Source organism: Pygoscelis adeliae, unplaced genomic scaffold, assembly GCF_000699105.1.
Source record: "Pygoscelis adeliae isolate BGI_AS28 unplaced genomic scaffold, ASM69910v1 Scaffold223, whole genome shotgun sequence".
Lineage (NCBI taxonomy): Eukaryota > Metazoa > Chordata > Aves > Sphenisciformes > Spheniscidae > Pygoscelis > Pygoscelis adeliae.
This window is the reverse complement of record NW_008824543.1, coordinates 2,566,367-2,576,898: the sequence shown is the minus strand read 5'-3', so window position 1 is coordinate 2,576,898 and position 10,532 is coordinate 2,566,367. Positions and strand designations below refer to the sequence as shown.

The window sequence follows — 10,532 nt, the reverse complement described above, 5'->3', positions numbered from 1 at the left end:
TGAGGAAAAATTTCTTTACTGAAAGAGTGGTTAAACATTGGAACAGGCTGCCCAGGGAAGTGGTTGTGTCACCATCCCTGGAAGTATTTAAAAGATGCATAGATGAGGCACTTAGGGACATGGTTTAGCAGGCATGGTGGTGTTGGGTTGACGGTTGGACTCGATGATCTTAGAGGTCTTTTCCAACCTTAATGATTCTATGATTCTATAACTTTTGCTACCTATAATGCTGTTTTACAGAGTCTAGGGCATTGCTGGCTGATGTTAAAAGCTGAAATGAAGCACACAGATACAGCTGTTTTTAATCTAAATTTTTGCTGCTGAAGAATGGAGTTCAAATCTTCTCTTGAGCATAAGCAAAAGAAACGTGACCAACACATATCCTTAGAACTAACATAAGCTTACAACAATTTGCTATGGTTCGAGTTAATTCCATTAAAAAAAATATACTATATAGTACTGAAATCTCCTGGCAGAACCTTATACAACTCCTTCTCCAACTTGCTCAGATTCATGGGCCATTTAATCTTTTAAGATCTGGAAACAAGTTTACTGGTTAGAACAGAAATGTACTAAGTGTCATGATTAAAATACAAAAGGTAAATATTATCCTATAATTTCTGATTTACTACCGAAATACTCAAATTTAACTTGTCACTTGCAATTTTCAGTAAGTACATATGTATAAAGACTTATGCTAATTATTAAAACCTAAAATTTAAGCAGATGTCTGAAGCTATTTTAATCCCAGCAAGACCCATAACACTCCTAATATTAAACACTTCATTTTGATTTAATTTCAAAATATTTACTAATAAAGTGATACCTGTACAGATCTGCTTCTGGCTGCTGACATTCTATAACAGCTACAAGTTTGTCCAGGTTGGCAACGGACTGTAACACTGCTGTTTCTGGGACTGCAACATGTGTCTGTAAAACAATGTCCATTAAGTTAATGATACAGGACTACCAGGCAGGGGGGTATTCCAACGGGCTGAAATAAAAATGGCATCGCAAATTAACTACATTCTATTTCACAGCAGTAACCCAGACCTTAAGATTGGTCTCTCCATCCAAACTTGCGGTAGTGACATGGCATGAACCGTCGACTCGATCAGATGACAGAAGCACCAGATCAACAGGAAAAGTCTCATCTTTGGCTACTCTGACAATGTCCCCCACCTAATGAAGTGAACACAAATGAGAAGTGTACAAACAGAGTTTTAAAAGGAAGAATTAACTTCAGCATTGTTAACGAATCATGATGAAACAGGCCACAATGACTCGTAATGAAACAAGAACTTTAGCTATGCAATAGAAACACAATTTTCAATTTGTCCTTAGGCACATACCCGAATGTTTTTAGATCTAGTTTTCACAAGGCCACCACTTCGAACAACATAAACCGGAGCACCGTTTACTTCATTGTCTGCTTTATGTCGTAGCCAGTCTTCATAACCCTGTGGAACACACATACAAATTTACTTTTTAAGCAAGAAACCTATAAGCATAACAGATATCTTCTAAGTAAATGTGCTTCAAATTACTTGCTGCATAGCCTGAATACAGTTACTAACTTCTCTTGAGTTTCTACTCCAGCTGTTACTCAAGAACTTGGGAAACCTCTTAATTTTTTACTCAATTTACACAAATAAGTAAAGGCAAATAAAGTAGCAAAAGTGGTGAAGAAACTTAACAGTCCCGTGTTCTGTAAAAAAACCAGGCAGTGACATTTTCTACAGACGAGATGAACAAGCACTCATTCAATCTTTTATCTATATGGATGAATATACCACAAAACTGGGAACAGTCACTCCCAGTCTCTCTTACAGATTTTTTTTTTTTTGTTAAGAGAAGTAACAGACTGAAATTACGTCCTCATGTCATACCATACAGCACTTCTTATGGTTCCTGCCATAGCCTATGCAAGACATCTTAAGATTTCTTAATTTTGTATGACATGCTGTTCACACATCAGCTCTATATAGCAAGAAAAGATGACTGAGAAAGTTTTAGTTCTTTGTGAGGCCTAATGCAACAGTTCGCAGCAACTGTTTAATGGATAAATTAGCAGTTTTCCTTTACCTGATATTCAGCACCTCTTTAAGCACCCTTTAACCCATGCAGACACATGTGCAAATACTCATGAGAGTGAATCCGGGTATATTATTCCCCTCCTATTTTCCTAAGCTATTAATACGTTGCTTATTTAATCTAATAGCATGGTTTTCAACAGCATGATTTCCGATCCCCAAGTCTAGGTACTGTTTGGAAAGCCCCATGAGCAAGCACAAGAAATGGATCAGTCTATGCAGAAGTTCAACTGCCTCTTACATCCTGGCAAGACTCCTACAACTGATTTGCAATAAGAGAGACATTTCCTAAAATGCTTTTCTGTAGGTATAAAAAAATGTGAAAGAGTTAAAACCACTTCCTTGGAAGTCTGCAGACAGAAGAACAGGGCCCTCTGAAACAGTGAGCATAATCCCAACTCATGCTAGAACGCTACAAACATTATATATGAGTGTCATTATACAAAAGGCACTAATGCAGATGCAGTTTGGAGAATTCTGTGGTTGACTGGAGTTTGGAGGAAAGTTATATGATGAATTTAGCATGTTAAAAGTATAGATTTGCAGTTCTAGCTTCATGCACCTCCACTGTTACTAGCACAAATGAGTAAGGACAGCACAACTGCACTACATAGGTTTAAAAAAAAGAAAGAAAAGAGGGAAGCTTTATATGCCAACTGCTCAAAAACAAATCATTAATAAGTGTGTAGTAATAGCAGCCACACAGAGACATACTGGGAAATCAGAATCCTAAAACCCCCAAGTAAGACTCTTTAAGAGCCCTTCCTAATCAGTATGAAAAAGCATCAAGAGTTAGTACATACAGCTCCTTGTTAAAGGTGACTGACAGAAGAAAACAAGGATTTAACTCACATCCAGTAACCTTGGGGCATTTGTCTCATAAACCTGAACAGCTGAGCAATATGTGCATTTGGCAAAGAACTGAATTTTACCTTCTTTAGAAAGTACAGATTTCAGCACCTTCTCCATCTGACACCTATTGCCTACAACACAAGGGTAACACTTCACACCAGGGAATTCTTAAGAGCCAACTTACTGTGGTCAGTTTAAATTCCCCCAAAATTTACCTACTGCGGCATTTTTGAGAGAGTTCCTCACCCTCACTTGCAAATATTGAAAAAATACTGTTAAAAAGAAAGATGCAATAGGAATACAGGCAATGTCACTTAATTGCATGAACAGAAACTAAAGATTAAAATCCCTCAAATAAATTAGATTCTTAAGTCCTGCTTAAATAACTGCATCAATGTACTTGAGAAAAGGGCAAAATTAAAACAGGCCTGCATATTATATTACCAAGTTTTTCATTCTCAGTTTAGGTCTGTATTTAATCAAAACCTGCAAAGTAGTTGTTTCTAATTTACCTGATAATCATGTAAACATCTGTGTCCTATCAGCTTGTTTGCTAAATACCTATGAACTTATTGAAGTGGACTAAGTTCCCTAAAGTTCCTTACGAAATACCTTTATATTGTAGTATTTTGTTTTGGGGTTTTTTAATTTTAGTTTTATTTTTATTTATTTTGTTTTCTAATTTTGGACTCCTCTGAGGACTGCATACACATCTTCATAGGCATACGGAGGAAAGCACTCTGGCTAACAAGATATGACAAAATGACACAGCATTAGTTGCATCACTTTGCTGTCTTGTATGTCCTTCTTCTGACCTAGGTGCAATTACACTTCTAAGAAGAAAAAGTTCTATTTCCTTGGCTGAGATTAAAATAAGGCTGAGTTTTGAGGTTTGCTAGAGGTGCCATGTTAACTGGCCTCCTGGAAGCAGGGGAGAGTTTTTCCACCCACCACTAAGCTTCTCAAACCCGCATACGGTTAATGCTTCTATTTTTCCCTTTCATCTTTTAGGAGACTAAATGTTGAACTATAACTTAGTAACCTGATGTAACTTTGTATAGAATCAGTGCACCACAGCTTTCAAAAGGGGTTTCTTCCCCTAAAAATCTGCTTCCTATTCCACTTCTGGTTTGAGAGAGAATGGGAGCTGGTTTTGAGACCATACTGGGTTTTTTCCCCCTCTGCATTCCAACAGAGGATTTATCTTCCTTCCTTGTCCAAGGGCAGCCTGTTGAAAATAGCACACTGAACTGTCTTTCCAAGATACCAGCTTGTGAATACTGTTTGCCTACTTTGCAGCAGGTAGGATAAACACAAGAGCCCATTAGATCAGTTTAGGTGGTTCCAATAGTCCTTGCAGAGATATTGAGACAATCAGAAAAACTCTTGATGCTTAGCAAGTCATGAATGATTTGAAACTTCTAGAAGAAATGCCAGAATCTCTATTCTTTGCAATTGATGGTAAGATACTTAAATTTCCCAGTATAAGACTGGACATCAGGAAACAAGGTGGTAATAGATTATTTTGGACTGTTTTAGACTTACTCAAGTCCAACTTCCCTCTGGGAAAAAAAATCTAATATTTGTAACTAAGTTGCACAATCTCTTTCAGTTCACACAGCTTTAAGGGATATTTTCCATTGCCTACTTATGACTATAGCTTTTGAACATGTGATTTTTTGGGAGCGATTATAACAACTGCAATTGAATAGGATTAGGACGCTCTACATGTACAAATTGCACAGCAACAAGATGAAATGTTAGTTCAAATATTACTCTAGCATTAAGATCCCCTCTGCCCTAAACACCATTCTATCTGCTTGAAAGCTAGAGCTATTTTTACTTTTGCCCTATTTCAGGGTGGCTTTGGGTCTTACTGGCACAGAAGGCAAATTGAAATTTCAGTTGTAGCTCTGTAACAGTCTCCTGCTTACTGTTCAGTTGCTATGACTGCATCTCTTCCCCAGACAGCACTGTCAAACCCTTGGAAGGGGACAGCTCCTGAAAATTACGTCCCTACAGAAGATATTATAGCTTCTATCCACATCACCTCTATTTATGTGCTTGTTTCCTTCTCCTCTCAGTTTAAGGGTTTAAAGAAAACAGAAGATTTTTTTTTTTAAACATTCTCCTTTCAGGGCCTCTAGGTCTTAGTAGGATGTAGTATGATGCCTGAACAAGATTTCCATTAAACTCATACTTAGAAGATTTTTCTTATTTCAAGTGCCATAAAGAACTCCAAAATGTTTTATGCAGCCAAAGAAAAAGAAAACAAAACCAGAAGCTTTCTAAATTGGAGCTTTTACCTGGTACAGAATTACAGTTAATATATATTTTATGCCATGAAACATACTCCTTGGGGCAAAATTTGCCTTTTAACTACTGACAAACATGGATTGCACCATTGCTTCACCTACCCAAGCTCCTTTCTCAGTGTCATGTGGGAGGATTGGTTTTAATATGCAGAAAGGTGTGCCAAAGGAATAAATGAGGAGCTTTCAGAAAAGGTCTTACAACAAGTGACATGTAACGTTTAAACAAAAATGCTGTCTGACAGTCATTCACTGTCCATGTAAGGGTACTGCAGTGAGTCACTGAGTGCTTGTCAACTAGCCAAAATGCTCAAGTTCAAGCATCTAACAAGAAACATGAAATACAAAATCCTTTCTAAAAATGACACCTTTTTTATTTATTTTTAGTATCTAAACATTATCTTGGTCAGACTTCGTTAAGTAACTTTACCTTAGAAAGACTTCATGCTACCAGATTTTTTCCCTTTACCTGTTTTATGGCTGTCACAGTTATGACAAAGAATAATGGCAATCCACTGGTAATAGGACTGGTAGGGGTATCTATCATGAGCTAAAAGAGAATAAAAGAGGAAAATTAGCCCCCATTTTATTTTTACAATTGTACTTTCAAAAAAACCCCAATGAAGCACGATTGCAACTATTTTCCAAACTCCTCATTATAACCTGTGAGTATTTTTACTGCACTTCCTGCAGTATTTCTGGAGCAAAACTCAGTTCCTGACACCTAAATAATACATGTCAATAACACTGCAAACAAAGGTTCTAGGGCATAGAACAGACTTAAGCACATTTGTAATGCATATGCCAATTTTAAGAGTCCTTAGTAAAAGGAAGATAGGTCTTCATCCTACAAAGATTAACTCAAAAGTATATTACAAAGGAAGGAAATCTACATTTCGTGAAGCTGTTTCAATACTCTATACAATCTACCGCTTAACAGCGACGTATAGTATAACAACATCCACTTCAGAAGTGAAAATAAAGTTAAAAATAGTAATTTCCTAGACTGCTCCTTTCCGGTTCCCCCAAGTTAACATGCAGTTTTTACAATTTGTGCTATTATTGCTGGCATGCCAGAAGTGCAGTGTATACACTAAAATTCTGTATGTGGGGGGGATATTAGTGGTTCTCCTCTGCTGCAGGAAAAAACCAACATGGTCAAGTGCTGTAAAGAAAATATACACAAAAACTATTCAAAACCACAGACACCGATTTGATCCACTTTACCTGAGACTTATGGCATTGCTTTGGGAACCATTAAAGAAGAGAAAAAAACAACAACAATCATACATGAATTTTACTCTGTTAAAAGCCAAGAACCTCATAGAGAAAACAGATTATGCCACCCTACAACACATGCATGAGCTTTTTTATTTTCTTCCCCACTGAAACATAGAACAACAAAAATTAGACCTAGCCTGCAATATTGTCTGTTCTTCAACTGTAGCATTGCAATTTCAGCTTGGCAGCATGTTGTCCAAGAAAACCCATGCCAAAAGCATCTGATTTTTGGCTGGATAGAGTTAACCATGACATTTCTGCCATCTACACTTTTTCTTTCTTTCTCAAGAGAGGCTCATATGTGAAAATGGAGCAAGTTTTGTTCTGGTGGAATTGTCATGGCAGCCTGCTCCTTTTGCCTCTTTCACCAGAACACCACGGCCCTTAGCCTGCTACACAGCTGGATATGCATCCATCATACAACTGGTGTGGAGCCTCACGCTGCCAAAATGCAGTCTGTCACCATGTTTCTGGCATGCATATGTGAGGTGAACAATGTGAACTGGATTGTGCTGCATGTTTAAATCACAGAATGAGAACTTGCCCCAGCTCTGTCAACCCCAGTGGAATAAGGTGGTAATGACAGACACTGCATCTTGGTCACATGAGATTCGTAAGACAGAGAAAATACCATGGTGATCAACTTTTAAAGGCACCTTTGCCTTATAAAAAGAAAAAAAAATTAGATATCAATGAACTTCCAAATGGCATTTGAATAAAAACAGAATTCCATTCTAACAAATGAACAAAAATGACTGCAGCTTTTCTCCTGTTCAGTTTCCAAGAACACAGACATATAGACAAGACATTTCCCATACAAATTAGGGCATCCACTTGAGTCACAAACTGAGAGAAGAACAGGATTACACTCTGAATAGAAGTTCTGCCTTCAGATCCATATTTGTTCATGGATATCACATTCAGATATTACTGAAGTCTAACAGTTTGAAAGGAATGTGTCTCAAACTTGAACTGAAGAGGTAAATTTGCATTAAAAAGAAATAAAAGCTTTAAAAATGCAACACCATCTGTGGTTACTTTAAGTAACATTTATGTTCCATCTCTAGCATGCCCCCACCTTCCTCATGCTATAATATGTTTAACAGCATGAAACATCATAACAGGAATGACAAAGTCAATATTCTTAACTATGAAGACGGGATGGGCAACGCTTTCTGTTAGACTAATTGAGAACTATATGACTTCAGTCTCCCAGCACAGGATTTTCAGCCTATTAGAAAGTTCATTCTTTCTAAATGTGAAAGAACAAGAGCAAGGGACACAGGAGGCAATGGATTAAAAATTGCAGAACTGGCCCTGCTACTGACATCTTGCACAGTCAGACAAATCTTATGAACTCTTCACTATTCCTGTTTTTTGTCAAATGAGGTACTATCTTTTTCAGATACATACTGTAAAAGTTGGTTAATCACTGTGGAGGGCTGTACATGTTCAAAGCATTCTCTTTTATAATTAAAGAAAAGTTAGTGTACCCAAAAATCTTGCCTCTGTCTCTTTCAAAAGTTATTATCTCTCCTTACAACCTTTCCCTCACCTATCCTTCATCTACTAAGTCTGCAATAGCTCAACAGAATTCAAGTACAATTACAGAGTTGGAGGTGCAAAGATCACAGAAAGTTTACAGACTGTCATGCTTTCAATATATTTGTGGATGTTCTTAATTAGAGGAAATATACTGCTACAGAAGCCACAGTAATATTTCTGACCTATACTGTATCAACAACATCAACCGATGTCTTCAAAACTGACAAACTGTCAATCCTAGCTGTAAATTTTTATGTACTCATTTTATCTGAACAAATTGAATTTGAAGATCTTAGAACTGCGTGACAATAGTGTGTTGATTTACAAAAGCAAGATTCCACCTACAATGAAAAAATATACAATAAACTATGCTCAGCTCAAGAGCAAGCATACTGCCCAATTTGATGCAAGTGAACTTGAATGTCTGCATTTCTGCACACTGATGTCCAAGAAGCACTTAAAAACACACAGAGTAAAACTCCTGGTTTATTCTAACACCACCAACTGCCACAAAAATCAAAAAGCATCTTTGGAATTTTATTACTAACTAAACAGATTTAAAATTGTATTTTGAGGCAGACAACTGAGTCCCTGTGCTAGCAGTGCAATGGACTTTGAAGCTGCACACTTAAATATATTAGCATTCATGAAGATAAAACCTAAGGACAGTACTTAAATTTGGACATCATTCTTTTTAAAGTTATGTTATTTTTCCAGAGAAGCTGAAAATGTGTTGTTTTTATAGACAGAATATCTAAGGAGAAAAGTTAAATTCATAGAACAAAAACCAGTGGCAGAATTTACAACATAAATTGCAATTTCCTGAGTATTATTCAACTTACCTGAACCAAAAATATAATCAGAAAATAAAAGTTGGCTACTCTTCTGAACTGCTCAAATAAGTTTTTTGGAACAAAATTCCACACTGTATACTGAAGGGAAAAAAGGGAGAGAGAGAACTGTTATGACATACTGAACAATTTTTCACTGAAATTCAGTTCTGCTCCCATTAAACTCTCTTAACCTAAATCCTTTCATTTTCCATCTCCCCTTCCCCAAATCTTCTGGTCTTGCCCTACTCCCACACAGAACTGCTGTATCCAATTTTTTTTTTTTTTTTAAAGTACAGCTAGCAGGGAAGCGGGGTAGCAACTGCATTGCCTTTACAGTCAAAGTTTTGAATGTTCTCCTACCAACTGGGATAGCAGCAGCTGGAGTCATTTGGCTGCTTGCATCCTGACTAGCAGGAAAGAAATTAATTCTTGCAGCTGTAACCTTCTCTCCCACACTACAGTTACAAGACACATCCCCACCATCAGTTCTATTGATTCCAATCCCAAGTCACACTAGGAGGGAATCTGCAATTGCAGTCCATTGCTGATTTATTTTATGCAGATTACTAGCTTACAATTTGTCTATTTTATAAATCCTCAGAACCAGCTTCATCCTTCCTTTTAAGTGGTCCTGTACATCACATCCAGACACAGGCAACACTGGTTTAAAACCTACTTTTCTTCAGAAATTCTGACCAACATGCTTAATTATTCTTAACTGTAGTTAAGTCAGGTTCTGAGGAAAGCGGGATGAGAGCAGGAGAAAAACTACGTAGGAAGCAACCTAGCTTTTTCCTCAAAAAAGTTTAGAGCTTGTTTCATTTTGAATATTGTATATGCACCATTAGACATAACACCAAAATGCACATTCGCTACACAACTTAGGTAACATATCAAGTGTTTTCCCATGACAAACTGATTCCTTACCTTGGATGATATGATTCTGTTGTCCGCAAACTTCTGAGGAACATAATGGCCATGCTGGGGAAAACGATTTGCTATGTAAATAGTTCTTGTATCGCTTTGATGCGGTGGGTCAAAACCCTAAAACACAAAATTAAAAAAAAGATTAACAAGAAAGTCTATTTTATTAACTGCAGTTTTGTAAAATTGCTATCTTTGTGCTGAAAAATTATATCCACATATCAAGCAGCAGTTTTAAAATAGCGGCTTTTGAATGGGAAACAAAATTAACATGTAAATTAAAGTCTGCTGTGTCCAGAGAATTTTCAAAAATTGGGGGAAAAAAATAAATCTCAATTTTGAGGTTGTGTACTCATTCTGGAAAATGAAAGAAAAAATCCTAAGTCTCAAAAAGGATAGAGAATACTTGCTATCATGCAAACTTGCAGCCCTGTGAATCTTAAAGAAGAAACAGAAATAGAGATGAAAACATATATAAATTACAAAACCTCACTGCTGCGCTCATGATAACCCTAATAAAACAGATTATGAGAAAAGTAAAAGGTCAAAACAAACAAGTCATACTCATATGCTGCGATAACTGGATTCTGAAAATATTCTCAACAGCTTAAAAACAAAAGCATGTGCATCTGACTAGACAATAGTATCTTTCCAAACAAGTTCATCTCCAAGAACTAACATTCTGTCTAACC

At 36.8% G+C, this 10,532-nt stretch overlaps 1 protein-coding gene across 1 annotated transcript in view; it reads right to left on the bottom strand.

Annotated features, from left to right (window-relative positions):
* ATP11B (ATPase, class VI, type 11B) overlaps positions 1-9,954 on the bottom strand; it is a 55,111-nt gene extending 45,157 nt beyond the window's left edge. The window contains exons 1-6 of the mRNA XM_009321718.1: positions 9,844-9,954; positions 8,926-9,015; positions 5,727-5,807; positions 1,353-1,460; positions 1,054-1,182; positions 827-930 (exon numbers count right to left, since the gene is read on the bottom strand). Coding sequence (XP_009319993.1) covers positions 827-930; positions 1,054-1,182; positions 1,353-1,460; positions 5,727-5,804 — 419 coding nt within the window. The 5' untranslated portion in view covers positions 5,805-5,807; positions 8,926-9,015; positions 9,844-9,954. The remainder of the gene's footprint in view (positions 1-826; positions 931-1,053; positions 1,183-1,352; positions 1,461-5,726; positions 5,808-8,925; positions 9,016-9,843) is intronic.
* Between the last annotated feature and the right edge of the window lie 578 nt (positions 9,955-10,532).